The sequence below is a fragment of the Dromiciops gliroides genome, chromosome 2, assembly GCF_019393635.1.
Source record: "Dromiciops gliroides isolate mDroGli1 chromosome 2, mDroGli1.pri, whole genome shotgun sequence".
NCBI lineage: Eukaryota > Metazoa > Chordata > Mammalia > Microbiotheria > Microbiotheriidae > Dromiciops > Dromiciops gliroides.
Genome location: NC_057862.1, coordinates 248,755,320 through 248,773,177, shown reverse-complemented (window position 1 = coordinate 248,773,177; position 17,858 = coordinate 248,755,320). Strand labels below are relative to the sequence as shown.

Below are 17,858 nucleotides of genomic sequence, written 5' to 3'. Positions count from 1 at the left end.
TGAATGTATTAATTCATTAAAAATAACTAATAAATCCTTTATGTATTAACAGAAATAATAAAATATCATGAAAAAATGCATTTTCCAAATAGGTAGCTAGGTGGCACAGTGCTGGTCCTGGAGTCAGGAGGACTTGAGTTCAAATTCAACCTAAAACACTTACTAGCTGTTTGACCCTGGGCAAGTCAAGCCTGTTTGCCTCAGTTTCTCATCTGTTTAAAAGAAAAGCTGGAAAAGGAATGGCAGACCATTTCAGTATCTTTGCCAAGAAAATCCCAAATGAGGTCATAGAGATTCAACAACAACAAAATATTTTCCAAAACAAGCAAACAAAAATTAGTGAGAAGAGTGCTATTGTTTTACAGAAGTTTACAGATTTCTTTAATGTTGGGCTTCTTAGAAAACAACTGGATTCTCCTATCTGCTTCTGCATTCCATATGTTGTACTATGTTGTTTTATTGAAGTTTGTGAAGAAAAGCCAGAAATGCACAGATAAGTAGTTGGTAGAGGAAGAAATAGGTTTTTTTTGGTGAGGCAATTGGGGTTAAGTGACTTGCCCAGGGTCACACAGCTGGTAAGTGTTAAGTGTTTGAGGGCAGACTTGAACTCAGGTCCAGAGCCAGTGCTCTATCCACTGTGCCACCTAGCTACCCTGAGGAAGAAATATTTTAATATTTTAATAGGTAAATAACATCTTAGAATAATGAAAAGTGTTTTGTCCTTTTGGATCTCTTGAAAGGTTTGCCATGATGCTCAGAGGGCCCAGGACCACACTTGGAGAATTGCAGCTTTAAATTATGTTGCCTCTATACATAGAATTTAGAGCTGGAATGACTTTTAAAGGTCATGTAGTCCAATACCCTCATATTATAGGTGAAGAAACTGAAACCCATATTGAATGTCATATTTTCTAAGAGATTAAGGAATTATTTAGAATCCTTTATTCCAAGTGTGTGGAAACTCCCAATATGGTAATGATGCAATCATGGGTCTGGGCAAAGTGTGAAAGATCCCCTACCCTTTAAGTAGAGGTTTCCAACAAGTAGACTGGGATTTATTGATAATTTTGAGAGAGGCAGCTGGATGGCACTGTGAATTGAATGCTGGAAGACCTGAGTTTGAATCCAGCCTAAGCATTTGCTGGCTTTGTAACCCTAAGTAAGTCATTTCACTTCTACGTCAGTTTCCTCATGTGTTAGATGAGGATAATAATAGTACCTACCTCTCAGAGCTGTTGTGAGGATTAAATGAGATAATATTTGTAAAACATTTTACAAACTAGGTCTCATCTTCTCCCTCCACCACTAGAAATTTACTGTCAACACCCCAACATCACACACATGAGATACTTCTATCCTTTCTACTTCAGCCCACTAACTCCTTATACTAATCTTCATACTTTGAAAAAAAAGAAAGAAAAGTATTCAATAACACAGCATTTAGAGAATTTAGGATGGTATGATAGAATGATGGATATGGAGTCAAAGGACCTGGGTTCAAATCCTATCTCTGCCCCTTATGATCTCTATGGCCTTGGGCAAATCACAACCTGACTTTTCTTATCTGTGAAATGAGGGACTTGGTTATATTCTATGACCTCCAAAGTCCCTTGCATCTCTAAATCTATGATCTCTGCTTGAATGTGCTCTGAAACAAAGCCTTGCAGAGCCATCTCTGTGCCCGCAAACACATTAGGGTTGTCATAGGGTAACTTCATCTAAGGATTCTAGGATTTCTCATAAAGGTTTTGGATATCCTTCATCAAGATCTGAGTTGGGTTACCTCCTAGAGAGCAGCCAAATAATTCATTTTGTGGGGATACTTTTCATTTTTCACATGTAAGAGCTTGCAAATGTAAGAAAAAGATTAGCAATAGAAATTCTGTCCAGTGACCTGGCCTGATTTATGAAAATAGTACAATTCTTTCATTCTTGTTGCCCCAGATAATTGCATCTTACAGTACTAGAAAAGAGCAATAATTACATTCAGTTTGATGAATTTTTTTTACATACACTCTGTGCAGGACAAGAGACAGTGTAGAGTAGGGAATGAAGAGTTGACCTTAGAATCAGGAATAACTTAGTTCAAATGTGACTTGAATGCAGAATTTGTGACTGTGTACGTGTTACCTAACCCCTCTGTGCCCCCATACAATTCTCTGAGACTAAGTTACAGTAACTTAGAGTTACAATTTAAGTTACAGTAACTATAGTAACAGAAAAGTTACTGATCTGAGTCAGTGGTGGGATTTTCTACACCATACTTTCCTATACTGATTTGAATACATGTGAAAAAATCAGTGAGAAGAGTGCTATTATTTTACACAATTTTGCATATTTCTTTAATGTGGTAGGAGTTTCTATATAATACTTTCCTATACTGGTTTGAACAAAAAGAAAATTTTCAAGGCACCATTTTCTTCCTCTTAATATCTATAAAAACACTCTTGAACCTGAAAGCCAGAATTGACAAATAGCCAGATGTCAGAGGATCTAGGTTTGTATCCTGCCTCTGCTATTTACCCCCTATGTGTTGCTGGACAAGTAAATTCACCTCTCTCAGACTCAGTTTCCTCATCAGCAAAATGAAGGAATTGGATTGAGTGATCTCAGAGGACTTTTCCATCCCTATGACAAAATAAAATTGCCCTTTTTTTGAGGAGAGGAGGATACAAAAGTCAGATTAACTAAAAAAGAAAAATAGTTCACTTTTATTTTTATATTGATAGTGGTAAATTGAGATGGCTATGAATGACAGGTTGTATTGCTAAGCAAAACTGCAGCATTGGTGTTAAAATATTTTCTCCAAAGAGAGATATTACATGGTAAATCTCTGACTTTTAGATTTCATGTGCTTCATTAAAACACACAAAAGTAAGGGTTTCTTTGTAAGAAATCATTAATAGCAGGTTTGTTTGTTTTTTGGTGAGGCAATTGGGGTTAAGTGACTTGCCTAGGGTCACACAGCTAGTAAGTGTAAAGTGTCTGAGGCCAGATTTGAACTCAGGACCTCCTGAATCCAGGGCTGGTGCTCTATCCACTGTGCCACCTAGCTGCCCCTGTTTTATTTTTTAAGTTAGTTGCCTTGAGAGCCTAGCTTCTTAAACTGTGGGTTGTGACTCCATACAGGGTCGAGTAACTGAGAGTGGGGGTTGAAAAAAATTGGCAGCAATAAAAGGTTATATGTGCCTATTTTATATACCTATATACCCAGAGTCACATAAAAAATTCTGGGGCGAAAAGGGGTCACGAACAGAAAAAGTTTAAAGAAGCCCTGCTTTAGAGATACAACCTTAATAATTGGACCATAAAAGTAATTAGCTTTTCAGTCCAGGTGGCCTGTCTCTGTGCCTAACCTTAGAAACAACCTAGATTTTTGCCTACAACATTTTGTGTTTCTGAAGAAATGATAAAGCACCTTCTCTAATGGAATTTTGTTTCTTCTGTCTGTCTTTCTGTGTATGTGTGTGTGCCTTCCCTGTCTCTTTCTCTTTTTGTGTAATAACAGAACCATCTGGCTCAGAGTCCCAAGGTAAAGGCAGCTTCTCAGAAGATGAGCTTATCAGTGCCATCAAGGAAGCAAAGGGATTATCTTTGGAAAGCACTGAAAGTCCACAGGCAGTGGGACAGGTTCCTGATAAACCAGAGCCTCCAAACAAATCTGGACCACCAGCTGCTCCATGCCCCTTGGACCATGAAGCTAGCAGCGCTGAATCTGGTGATTCAGAGATAGAGCTTGTCTCTGAAGATCCTCTGGCTGCAGAAGAGGTGTTGCAGTCCAGCTACATGAGTTTTAGCCATATCAGTGGTCCTCCACCATCTCCTGCCTCTCCTTCCATACAGTATAGTATCCTGAGGGAGGAACGAGAAGCTGAACTGGACAGCGAACTCATCATTGAGTCCTGTGATGCTTCCTCTGCTTCTGAAGAAAGCCCCAAAAGGGAGCAGGACTCTCCTTTGATGAAACCCATAATTATGGACATTATCAAGGAAGAAAATGGCTCCAGGACAGAGAATCTTGGGGCTTCCAAATATGATGGGAACAACAGTGCCAAGGAGAGTAAAATGAATAGGCAAAACCTGGCAGAGTCAGCCTCGTACCTGAAATGCTCCTATGTTCCTCCCCAAATCAGCACTGAGCTCCCTATGTCTGAAGGCAGAACTGAAGAATTAAAGGGGAAACTATCCCAGAAGAAAACAGCTGATGTGACAGGTGTTTGTCAGAGTAATCGGTCTCCAAAGGACTCTGGGCAAAATATCTGGTCCTCACCCCCACTGCTGTTTTTAAATAAGCAAAAAGGTAATTTCAAAGCTTTTATAATTGAGTCAAATTGGTTTGCTTGGGTACCTTTTCCTTCCTTTCCTTCATACACCTCCCATCTCCCCTGGCTCAGTATTTATTAATAGATTGGTTATACAATTGACCAGAAAACAATCCCAAGGAAGGGGAAGATGAAGAAGAAAATGATTTGAATTCACAGCTGGAATTTTGGTGGTTGAATCAAATGCTCTGAATGGTTTCTCTGCTGGCAGAGCCCATCCATCCATAATAATGAGTTGTTTTGTACACATTCTCAGTTTCTCTGAATGGAGTAAGCTTCCTTCAGCTGCTCTGAAAGCCTTTCTAGTATTTTACTCCAGGACTGAATTTCCTGTTTTCTCATTATCTTCCCAGTTCCTTCTAAATTTTCCTTCTTCCCCTCCTATCCTGGATGGTAACAATTTCCCCTTATAATTACAGGGCTGCGGTGCTCACAGGTGGTGCCCAGAGTTAGCCCCTCTCCTTTTTTGTCAACCAAATAGTCTCTAGTGGATGAATGCATTTTCCTTCTCATTCAGATTTCCTTTTTTCCATCCTCTCTCTTACTTAAAGAGCCATTGAGCCTTACTGTTTTGGGTTCCCACTGCTCTGAGGAAAGATGGATCAATGTTTGTCACCAGAACTTATTTCCCTAGGATAAAATAATTTATCAGTCTTTCTTTCCTCTGAAATAATCTGCAAGTGATTTCCTCATTTTCAAAGATGCTTACAAATTAGTGTTTGAATTTTGCCATATGATATCTTACTGATTGATCCTTGAGTGAAGATTTTGAATATCAGTGAATAGTGAGAGATATACAGCAATTATGTAAGTGAAAGAAATTGACATGGTTGATTAAGACCTTGAGATTTTATTGTCAGACATTGTGTATATGTGAGTCAGTTACTGGACCTCACCTGAATTTCATGTTGTTGCAGTAAAAAGTTATAAATGAACAAATATGGACCAAGACGTTTTTGTTAAAAAGGGGGGGGGTGGATACTGATGTTGACTTCCCTACATATAGCACTGGGATGCCAACCCATGTTAAATTTTAATGCAGACCAAAATACTATAACAATGGCTCAATGTCCTTCTCTATCCATCTGCCCGCTCTTTTATTTCTTTAGAGTAAAGTCTTGCCGTCTTGGATGTCATCATTTCAAGGATATAAACTCATGCTGGCACAGTGTTAACTTCATTTAGGTTACTAGCAATTAGATAGCATCTTATAAAAATGAGAAAACCACTTTTACTTGCTGAATCACTTTGAAAATAAACCTCTGGGTTCTTCAAAATAAGACTCTGAAATAAGGGAATATTAACTGCAATCCTTTGGCAGAATGTAATAAAAAGACAGGGTGAACATAGCTATTAATTCTTTGGATCAGAGGTATTGTGTGATTTCAGTTATCATCAATTCTTCTTAACTGATGGATTGAGTAAATGATGAAGTAACACCAGATAGTGGAAAGTCTGAAAAAGCATTCTTTCTCATTGACCTTGGACTGCATTATGTAGGGGATATTGGCAACTAAGTTCCATTTTTATTAGGCTGATGCTAAAATTAGATTCTATTCTTTGAGCACACACTAACTGGAGAAAGGCCAGGTTAGGATTAATAATTTACTAAAGATAATCTCCACAGGGGAAAAAAAAACCTGGAGTGAACCACAATGAATGTGTGTACATTTTACAATAGTATTATAAAAACATACTTCTAAAGCTAATCCCCTAACTAATGCTTATTCACTGAGTTCATGGAGTACATAGCTCTCTATATTATTGTTATATTAACATTATTGACACTAATATCATTACCCAGATTCTTAGATGGATCTGTGATCTCCTCTGTATCAGTACTGTTCTGGTACAGTTCACAACCTTTCCATGTCTTATTTCCTAATTTTTGCCCATGTCCTTCATAGGGAATCTACCCAACAACCCAAAGGCCTACCTGTGCTCCTATTAATTTATCAGAAGTAACGGTGTAGAATATATGCTCTCTTTTTCATTGAATGGCTGGCCTAACTTCCTTTTCTGGCCATATATGTCCCTAATGATGTTTTTTTTTACTTTTGCTTCTCAAAGCCATGTCAATATTGGCAATGTGTTGTATCTTGCAAACTCTGACAGTGTATCTTTATCCAACATTTGGGCCTCCTGTAATTTTGATTCTTTAGAGAATATGGTAATCGAAGATAAATTATAAGCTAGATAGTATTAATTTTTATTCATTTAAATTTTTTTATAGCTTCAGTTTCCCCTGTAGTGCAATATTACTAGAAAAATGTCAATATTGAAGATGTGTCATTACAGTTCATGGAAATCATGGCACTTTCCCAAATATGGATCTAGCACGTCTTCTTCCTGATCATTTGTGAGCACAGCAATGCCTATCCAAAATATATACTGTCAAACTTACTTGATGCCCATCTGTGTATCATAGTTTGGGCAACAGATGGTGGTGGCAGGAGATAAACCACATCTTCATCCACTTTGTTTTTCAATGTGGATGGTTAGCTTGGTCAGTTTTATATTACTATAGCAGTGGTTCTCAAAATATGGTCCACAGACCCTTGGGGGTCACTGAGACCCTTTCAGGGGATCCTTGAGGTCAAAATTATTTTAGAAATAATACTGAGATATGTTTAGCCTATTAAATGCTTCCTTTTTAAACTGCATATCTGGGTGAGGTCAAATTTTCTTAATTACTTCAACTAAAACAACATAGTACAACAGGTTAAATACAGAAGCAGATAGAAGAATCCAATTGTCTTCTATTAAACCAGATGTTAAGGAGATTTACAAAACTATGTAAGACAGTGTCATTCTTCTCACTATTTTGTGGGAGATTGTTATCTTTTTTTGGAGGGGCAGGGCAATGAGGGTTAAGTGACATGCCCAGGGTCACACAGCTAGTAAGTATCAAGTGTCTGAGGCCATATTTGAACTCAGGTCCTCCTGAATCCAGGGCCAGTGCTTTATCCACTGTGACACCTAGCTGCCCCAAGATCGTTATTCTTCATAAAAATGTTACTTATGTTAATATAGTGGGTTTATTATTATCACTTCAAAGTAAATACATACTGTATAATGTTGATTTTTAATTCCTAATATAGTACATAGTAATAGATATGACCCACATAACCACTAGTTCTTTGAGGTCCTAAATACTTCTGAAGAAGGTAAAGGGGTCCTGGGATCAAAAAATTCGACTGCTGCTTTACAAGTGATTAAGTTGGGGAGGCTTTGCTGTGTTCTGGGGCTGAGTATGATGAGCATAATATTGTGATATTATTACAAGTTAGCTTTTATATCTATATCTATATCTATATCTATATCTATATCTATATCTATATCTATATCTATATCTATATCTATATCTATATCTATATCTATATCTATATCTATATCTATATCTATATCTATACCTGTATCTGTATCTATATCTGTATCTATATCTATATCTATATCTATATCTATATCTATATCTATATCTATATCTATATCTATATCTATATCTATATCTATATCTATATCTATATCTATATCTATATATTTGCGGGGCAACTGGGGTTAAGTGACTTGCCCGGGATCACACAGCTAGTAAGTGTTAAGTGTCTGAGTCCGGATTTGAACTCAGGTCCTCCTGAATCCAGGGCTGGTGCTCTATCCACTGTGCCACCTAGCTGCCCCACTTATACTTATTTTCAACAAAGTGTAATAATGAAATTTTATGATGTCTCTTATCTACATAGTGGGTTCAGGACCTAAAATACTATAAGGTAGGGGAGAAATTAGGGAGAGACCCTGAACCAATAGCTGAAACTATATGATAAAGGATGAAAGGTATAACAGCTGTGACTGTGAATAAGAATACTTCATAAGATATTTTAGAAAGTCTGCCTGTGTCACTTCAGACTTTGTGAAAGTTCCCCAATATTGCCTGAACCATCTGTTACCAAGTTTAGAAGTTAGAAATATATCAGGCAATCCTTTCAACGGACTAAATATAGTTTCTAAAATAACCACTGTTCTTACTTTGCCCTTAAGGATTCTTTTGAAATCCAGTCATCCCCAAACCTGATGTTTCAGTTGAACTAAAAAAAAAACAAAACAACAAACAAATCAGAAACAACAAAACAAAACAAAAAACCTATTGAAATAGCATGTTATTGAAATCTTATATTTCCCAGGGATTCTTTCTCCTTACCCCTCCATAGAACCAATCTTTATTACAATGAATAAAAAAGAGGAAAAAAAACAATTCAGTAAAACTAATCAACACATGAAAAAAGCTTGATATTATGGATGCTAATCCATACTCATAGTCTCCCACCTCTGTAAGGAGGGATTTGAAGAATGTGCTTTCTCATATCTCTTCTGTTTAACCAAACTTAGTCATGATCATTTCTTAGCATTCAATTTGGAATTGTTTTGCTGCTTCTGTTCCTTTCATGTATTCTGTTGTAGCATTGAATGTATTGTTTTCCTGGTTCAAACAATATATGTAAAAAAGTTTTGAAAATCTTTAAGTACTACATGTATACTGGTTCTTATTATTCATTATTATTCATTTTTCATCAGCTCATATGTCTTCCCATGTTTCTCTGTAGTTAATACATTCATCATTTCTTACAGCACAGTATAAAGCTATTGCTTTCATGCACTACAATTTGTTTAATCATTCTGCATTCAGTAGGCAGATATATTGTTGCCATTTCTTTTCTCCTACAAAAAGCACTTTAAATATTTCAGTCTAAGTGGGATCCTTGTTTTTGAAGGGCCCATTGGCCTCATTGGGATGTATACCTAGCAACAAAATCTCTGGGACAGAAGAATGGAAATTTTGTCACTTTGCCTAATTCCAAATTGCTTTCCAAAAGAGTTATGCCAATTCACAGCTCCTGTAACTAATCATTAGTGTACCTGTCTTTTCAACAATTCCAACATTAACTCTCCCCACGTTTCTTCAACTTTGCTAAACCTCAGAGGTTTTTTAAAAAATTGTATTTCCCTTATTATTAGTTATTTAGAACTTTCTTTCATAGGTCAATAATATTGTGTGATTTTTCCTTTGAGAAACATTTATTTACAAATTTTATATATTGCAGAATGGCTTTTAATATTAAGTATTTGTGTTAGTCCTATATATCATAGAAAACAATTTCTTATCAGAGATATTATATACAAAGAAATTTTCCCATCAACTCATCTTTATCCTTTTTATCTTAGTTGCATCAATTTTACTCAAGCTGAAGCTTTTTTAATTTCATGTAATAAAAATTATCCATTTTATTTTTTTAAATCACCCTCTGACACAGTTGTGAAAGGTATTTGATCTGGTTCTCTTCTATTTTGGGGGTATGATCTTTAATATTTGGGTCATATATCAATTTTGAATGTATTATAGAGTATGGCATAAATTGCAGTATCTACCTAATTTCTGCCAGACTGCTTTCCAGTTTTCCAACAATTCTTATCAAATACAGAATTCTTTTCTGAGTGATTTATGGTTGTTTTTTGTTTGTTTATGAAATGCTAGATTGTTGAATTTGATTATTTCTGATTCTTCCTCCTCTGGTGTGTTCCTTTGATCTAATTTGCTATTTTTAACCAGTAACAAATAAATTTGATGGTGATGGCTTTTTAATGTTGACTGAGTTGAGGAAATGCTATTCTTCCTTCATTTCTACTTTTGTTCATTATTTCCTTTGATGTTCTACAACTTTTGTTCCTCCAAATAAATTTTATTAATATTATTTTTTCTAGCATGGTAAAATATCCTTTTGGTAGATTGGTTAGAATAGAACTAAATCTGTAAGTTAGTTTGGATAGTATTGTCATTTTTATTGCTAAAGTCCATCTATAAGTACAGAATATTCCTCTATTTGTTGTTCTTTTCATCTATAGGGAGAATTTTGCAATTGCATTTATATAGGTATTAAATATACCTTGGTAGATTGATTCCCAGATGTTCTATGCATTTGGGGGTTCTTTCAAAAAGGATTTCCCTTTCTATTATCTGAATAGAATTATCTCTATATGATGGAAATGACTGCATGTCACAAATCATGTAGTCAAATTTTCTCCCCTGCTCATTCCATGATCATTTTCCTTTCCAATGCTCATATCGTCTTATATCTGATTCCAAGTTTACCTATCATTCTAGGTGCCAACTCACACATCCCTTATCCATAATGTTTTCCATGGAGGCACAGCATTCTTTGAAATAAAGTGACTTCCCAGTGCACCAACTTTCTCAGATTAAGCCCATCATGAAGACCCCATCTTCCATCACAAGTGATTATTTCCATGCTCTACATTTATGATTCCTTTCTCCACATTGGGTTAATATTCCCTCCACCCTGCATTTGGTTGCCAATACCCAATCTTTCCCTTTTCTAACATCTCCAAATCTCCTAACAACTCCTCTTCTTTCTGAGAGACTATAGGTTTTGTCATCCCTTCATTGTTCACCTATGGAATCGAGAGAGGCATATCATTAATTCTTTTCTGTTCCCCAACTCTTTTTTCCATATTTGTGGGCCATACAGATTTCATTTCTATTCCATAAAACACATTGTTTAATCTATGTCTGGGTGAGATGGGTGGGTGTCATAGGTCTAAGTCTATAATGTTTTTGTTCTGTTTTACCACCTTCACTTCTTCTGTTTCTGCTTACATCTGAATGTTTAAAAAATTTGTTTTAATTCTTTAATCACCCTTCTCTGTTCTTTTTTAAAAACCCTATAGGATAATCATTCCCCCTTAAAAAATAATCTCCATACATGAGGTGGGTTTTTTAAAATTGTGTATTCTTTCCTGGTATGTTCCTTGTTTACTTTTTTATGCTTCTGTTTGGGGTTTGAAAATTGAATATTATGTTCTTGTCTGCATTTTTTCCTTTTTAGGAACATTTCACCCATTTTGCTGAGTGTCCATATTGTTGACTTATGATTAGGCTCATGTTCACAGGAAATATCATTTTAGATTGTAACAAGCTCTATTGTGGTTTACTATATAGCATTCCATTCTCTTTTGTGATTTCTTGTGGCTATGTAATAATATTAGTTTAATAATTTCCTTTATTCTTAATTTTTCTCTCCTGGCCATGTGAAAAAATGTGTTGTCTTTGAAATTGCTACCTATAAGCATATATATATATGCATATATATATATATATACACACACATATACATATACATATACATACATATATAGTCTTAGAATGTGAACCATAAGGTTTTTTCTAGAGATAATTTAGGGATTCTCTCCACTGAAGCCTTGATTTCTTGTATTTAGAAGTTTTCTTTTTATTATTAATTCAATTATGGTCTTTAAGTTTTTTATTTATTATGTTCTTTTACCATACCCATGATCCTCTACATATCCTTTTTTCAAGATTGATTGCATTGCTTTGATAGTGTTCATATGTTGTTGTTTTTTAAAAACTGTCTTTTTTTTTTTTTTTGGTGAGGCAATTGGGGTTAAGTGACTTGCCCAGGATCACACAGCTAGTAAGTATCAAGTGTCTGAGTCCAGATTTGAACTCAGGTTCTCCTGAATCCAGGACTAGTGCTCCATCCACTGCACCACCTAGCTGCCCCTGATATGTTGTTTTAATGTTATTGCCTTTGCTTCACTTTTGTCAGATTTTCCTCCACTTCAGTATTTTTGATTTCCAAATATTTTAATCTCCTTGTATTATCTTTAAAGAGACTCTTCATAATTCATTCATTTTTTCTAATCTACTAATTGAAACTTTTAACAATTCCACAATGAGAAATCTAAGTTTTTAACCTAAGGGTCCTAATTTTTTTCTTTTATAGGTTTAATCTTTTCTTTTGAACTTGTCTGGAGTTTCTTGTGTTGTTCTATACCTTTGGGGAAATTTAAGGGATTCTGTTTCATTAAACTCTAATTCACTTTTTTTGTAGTATTTTTTAAAGAGTTTTGTATTCTCTTTGACAGTTCGTTCTTCATCCTTCCTTCTGGCATTATTATCCACTTTATTGATTTATCTGCTTTTGCTTTTGGCTTTTATTAAGGATTCTTCTCTTGAAATTTTTTGGTTTAGAAAAAAAATTCCATCATTTATTTTCTCACTCTTCATTTTCTGTTGGGGAATACACATTGAAATTGGCTTGTCAGAGTCCAATGATTTACAGCCTTGCCCTGAGTAACCTCATGAAGGACATATCTGAGTTTCAGCTCCCATTTCTTCAGGTCCCGCCAGCCAGCCACCCACACTCCCTCCATCTCCTAGTTTTTCTTTTCCTTCTTTAGCTGAGCTAAATCAGCTTCTGATTTTTATTTTAGCTTCTGATTTTTTTGTAGGTGGGAAAGGGAAAGGTGGGTTGGTGTTCTAGGAACCATGTCTGCAGTTTTAAGAGTCTCTAAAGTAAGATAGTGTCCTAATCAGAAAGCAGGATGTTTTCATCCTCTCCCCTCCTCTCATGTATCTGGGAAGGGGTGAGGAATGCATCCCAGGATGGGCCCCAGACTCATACCTGAGACTAAATTGTGTCACAGACACTCTCCCTTGTATGCTGGTAAGAGGTGTCAGTGGTAAGTGAGCACTTTAATTAGAGTTCTCCAATATTAATTCCCTTGTCTCGGTTACCTTTTCTGTGTCCTGTGAGTTCGCAGTTATAATTGTTCTATGTCTGGTGCAAAATTCTTTTCTTTTGGGAGAGTTATCAAGTGAAAAGGATCAAGAGGGTCATGTAATTGTGAATCCTTTTAAACAACCTAAAAAATGTTTTGTTTTGTTTTCCTGTGAGTGCTATGTACCTGTGGTCATAGGTGGAGAAAACATAATATAGCATGTTGTTTGACTTCTCAAGTTCCTTTCCACCCTTTTGATTTGATACCTATGCTATTATAACAGATGAGATGGGAAGGTCAATGAACATATATCTGAAAATAATTGCTTATTAATGTGTTGCCACTGTGCACATCTCTCCATGAACACAACTCTATTTTGTAGGGCTATGAAGAAGTAGGGCAGTGAGGTTGGCTACTTATACTGGATTGCTTAAACTGTGAAATTTAAGCTATATGAATGAAAAGTGTTCTCATTCTTCTGGCTAGGTACTTGAAGGCAACATTGTAAAGAAGAGAAAGAACACTGATCTAGGAATCAGACAAATGTGTGGTCAAGTCTCAGCTCTTTTCATTAAATAGCTGTGGCAAATTAAAGGCAGCTAGGTGGTACAGTGTGTTGGGAACTGGATCAGGACTTAGGAAGGTGAGTTCACATCAAGCCCCAGACACTCATTAGCATTGTGGCCCTGGACAAGTCACTTAACTTCTGCCTCAGTTTCATCATCTGTTAAATGGGGATAATAGCAACTATTTTCTAGGGTTGTTATAGGATAAAATGTGATATTTTGCAGTGTTTCACAAACCTTAGAGCAATATATAAAATGCTAGCTGCTACTATTATTCAAATATCAAGCATAATAATTGCAAGCAATGCTAAATCTGTTTTCTATGGAACAAACTAAGTATCAATTACATAGGTGTAGTGGAATGTTCAGGCACAACCAAAATGAGCTAAGATATCCCATTAATTAGGTAGTGGCTAAACAAATTGTGGTACAGCACATTAAGAAATAATAAAAATGAAGGCTTCATAGAAGCATGGGAAGGAATATGAACTGATGCAGAGAAAAGCAGGCTGAAATAGGAAAAATATGCCCAAACATTACAGTAAAACCAATGAAGAGAACAATAAAATGAGCCTACATGCCATGTAATTATATAAACCATTCTTGTACTCAGAGAAGAGCTGAGTAAATGTATCTCCTTCCTTTATTGCAGAGGCAGCAAGAATACAGGGTGGATTATTTCATATATTGTCAAATGTGCTCAACGTGTTGATTGGTTTTCCCAAAGATTTTTTTGCCTCGTTCCTTAAAGGGAAAGGGTCATTGGGTTGTGAAAGGGAGGAACATATATAATTGTGATGTAAAATATGAAGCATCACTTTAAAATATAAATTAATTTACAATTTATAATAAAACTTTTAAAGCACAATATTTCTATTTCTCACCACAGGTATAGATCTATACCCAGTCTTGACACCATGGAAATTTTTTTCAGTGGTGCCCTTATGTTTCCTCTTCTTGAGCATGTCTCATGATCCAATCCACTTATTCTAGTTCTTCCTCTACATTGAGTTAATCTACTTATTGGCATATAGCAAGAACTTAATAAATATTCTGAATACTCTTCTACAACCCCCTAATTTTGTAAGAGATTATAGGAATTATCCATTTTCTCTTCATCTCGGAGCTAAATAAAACTTTATCTCTAGATTCCCCCTTTTAACTTGCTTCCTTTCTCTCTCCTCCAGAGAGCTCCCACTCTGTTTTTTGTTCCCTAAAAATCTTGATTCACAAGAGACTATGGTGTTTGGTCTGTGGATCATTCACTGATCTTTCCTCTCTTCCCTACTGATTCTTTAAAATTGTCTTAATTCTTTGCAATTTTAGCTACTTTTTACTCTTCATATTTCTTCATTGTTTTTTCTTCTATACCTGAGTCTAGTTCTTTTTTAATTGATTTGTAAGCATGAAATAAGTTTTCATTACTTAATATTTTCCTGATAATTACTTAATTATCTTTCTTGTATTCTTATTATTTGTCATTTTCACAAGTTTTACTCATCACTGGATTTTTTTTCTTTTTTAAAAAATTAATTTAATTTTTTTATCTTAATAGTATTTTATTTTTTCCACTTACATGTAAAGGTAGTTTTCAACATTCATCTTTACAAGATTTTGAGTTCCAAATTTTTCTCTCTCCCTCATGATAAAGTCTGCAGCATTTCATCCCCCTGGGCCCCTAATTCTCTACTGAGAGGAGTAAAGTATGTTTCATTGTCTCTTCCCTCCCCGCTCCCCCAAATGGCAAGCAATCTGATATAGGTTATATATATATATATATATATATATATATATATATATATATATAATCACATTAATCATATTTCCACATTAGCCTTGTTGTGAAAGAAGAATCAGAACAAAAGGAAAAAACCTCAGAAAAGAAAAAAAAAACAACTCAAAAAGTAAAAATAGTATGATTCAATCTTCATTCAGATCCCACAGTTCTTTTTCTGGATTTGGAGAATATTTTCCATCATGAGTTCTTTTGAATTGTCTCAGATCATTGTATTGAGAAGAGCTAAATCTATCCAGCTAATCATCACACAATGTCGGTGTTATTGTATACAATGTCCTCCTGGTTCTGCTCATTTTACTCAACATCATCCCACTTAAGTCTTTCTAGGTCTTTGTGAAATCTGCCTGCTCATCATTTCTTATAGCACAATAATATGGAATTTTTTCAAGAACGTTTCAAATGTCGTTCTTTAGCTGAAAGCCCACCATTGTTTGCTGATGATTAAATTGTTTTTCATTATTATTTCCTTGTGTTACAAAGTTAAGGTCCTTTATATTTTGCAATAACATTACATTGTTTTTTTTTCAATTTGTGATTCTAGAGAGTAATCTTGTTTATTTAATCAAGAAATCAGCAAGTATTATTAAATACTACATGTTAGAAATTGTATTAGGCATTGAGGGTACAGAGACAAAGAGTCAAACATCCTTGTGCATAAGGGAATGTCTAGTCAGGGGAGACCATTTGTACATAGATATATACAAAATAAATACAAAATAACAAAGTGATTTGGGAAGACATTTGTTGCTAGAGGGAATGAGGAAAGGAATTATATAGAAGGTGATGATGTGATCATTGAAGTAAAGTAGGGATTCTAAAAGATGGCGGTGAGGAGAAAAGATATTCCTGGCATAGAGGATACCCAGTACAAAGTAACAGAGGAGAGATATGGAGAATCATGTATGAAGAATACTAAGAAGACCAATTTGTCTGGATTACCATCAATATGGAGATGAGTAAATAAGGCTGGTTGGGGATAAGTTATCAAGGGTTTTAAGAGCCGAACTCAGGAATTATATTTGATTCCAGAATTATTAATAGGAGACCACTGGAGCTAATTGAGTAGGGTGGTCACATAGTGAGAATTGTGCTTTAGGAAAAAAAAATCACTTTGGCAATTAATATGGAGGATGGATTTTAGTGGTTTAAAGACAAGTATACCAATACTATTACAGTGGTCTGAGTGATGGATGACTAACTAAAGTGGTAGCTATGTGAGAGGAGAGGAGACTGACATGAATGATATTGTGAGTGATGTAAGAGATATTGTGGAGGTAGAAATGACAATCTAGAAAATGATGAGGTATATGGGTAAGTGAGAGTATGGTATTGAGGATGATGACCTTGAGGTTGAAAGCCTGGGTTTCTGAGAAAAAATGATGGTGTCCTCAACAGAAATGGGGAAATTCAAAAGAAGGGTGAGTTTGGGAGGGGGAAATATTTTTGGGATATATTAAGTACTTGGGATGTTTGAAAGACATTGTGTTCAAAATGATGTTCCTTCATAACTGAAGGCATTTCGCTTGGTTGCTTACAAATTAGTTGGTTAGTATGGGAATTATGAAATCTAACCACTACAGATTTGGCTTTTCAAGCTTGGGGTTTTTCACTGGTAGCCATCTGTGTATTCTACTGATCAGCACATTATTGTATGGATTCAAATGTTCTGGGGAAGTTTTTAATTGATCTGTCTATGTATTTGTCTGTCTATTTTTGCAGTACAATATTCAGGTTTTCTGATTTACCAACTCTTGCTCTTCTTCTGCCAAATTTTCTGCCATTTCTGTATTTTTAAAGTTATAAATCTGTCATTTTCTTTTTTTAGGACCCCCTTTATGTTCAGAAAAATAGTCCATTCTATGTTCTTAGTTTCCTGTTTGTCTTCATTAATTCTGATTTGAGAGTTCTGATTTCTGACCTAAATTCCATCCTAATATCTTATTTTTAAAAAGAGGTGCTGACTGCACTTGACAAACAGTATAGGCTGGGAATAAGGATGATGAGTGAGTGCTTTAAATATTTTTCCAATGCTATTTGAGAGGGATTTTTACCTTGTGTGGTATTCTTGGCTTCTTATCCTGTGGATTCAGCTTTTGTTACTCCATAACTGGCTCATATTCACTTTTTTTGGGTGGTTTTTAGTTTGGAGACATTTGTGGAAAACAGCTGCTCTACCATCTTGCTGATCACACAAGTACTATATTTTTAAACAAAAAAAAGGTAGAGACACATTTTTTTTTGGTGTCAAGGTATTTGGATTAAAATCAATACACATGGAATATATTATCTAGGCAAGTTCTTTCATACGCTCACTAAAGTCCTATTCTTATGCCACACTGTGGCTTAGACATAAAACTGGGTTCTCAAAGGTTATGTTTAGTGGAGCATGACACCCAGAAAAGATTTTGCATATAGCTTGGCAACATAGCTAAGCTGTTTATCCTTCTTTCATTTTTTTTGGGGGGGGCAGGGCAATGAAGGTTAAGTGACTTGCCCAGAGTCACACAGCTAGTAAGTGTCAAATATCTGAGGCCAGATTTGAACTCAGGTCTCCTGAATCCAGGGCCAGTGCTTTAGCCA

The 17,858-nt window shown here is 35.4% G+C and overlaps 1 protein-coding gene across 1 annotated transcript in view; it reads left to right on the top strand.

The window, feature by feature from the left end:
* RTN1 (reticulon 1) overlaps nt 1-17,858 on the top strand; it is a 310,482-nt gene that overhangs the window by 125,665 nt on the left and 166,959 nt on the right. Inside the window, exon 3 of the mRNA XM_043984702.1 lies at nt 3,509-4,300. Within this exon, the coding sequence (XP_043840637.1) occupies nt 3,509-4,300 (792 nt within the window). The remainder of the gene's footprint in view (nt 1-3,508; nt 4,301-17,858) is intronic.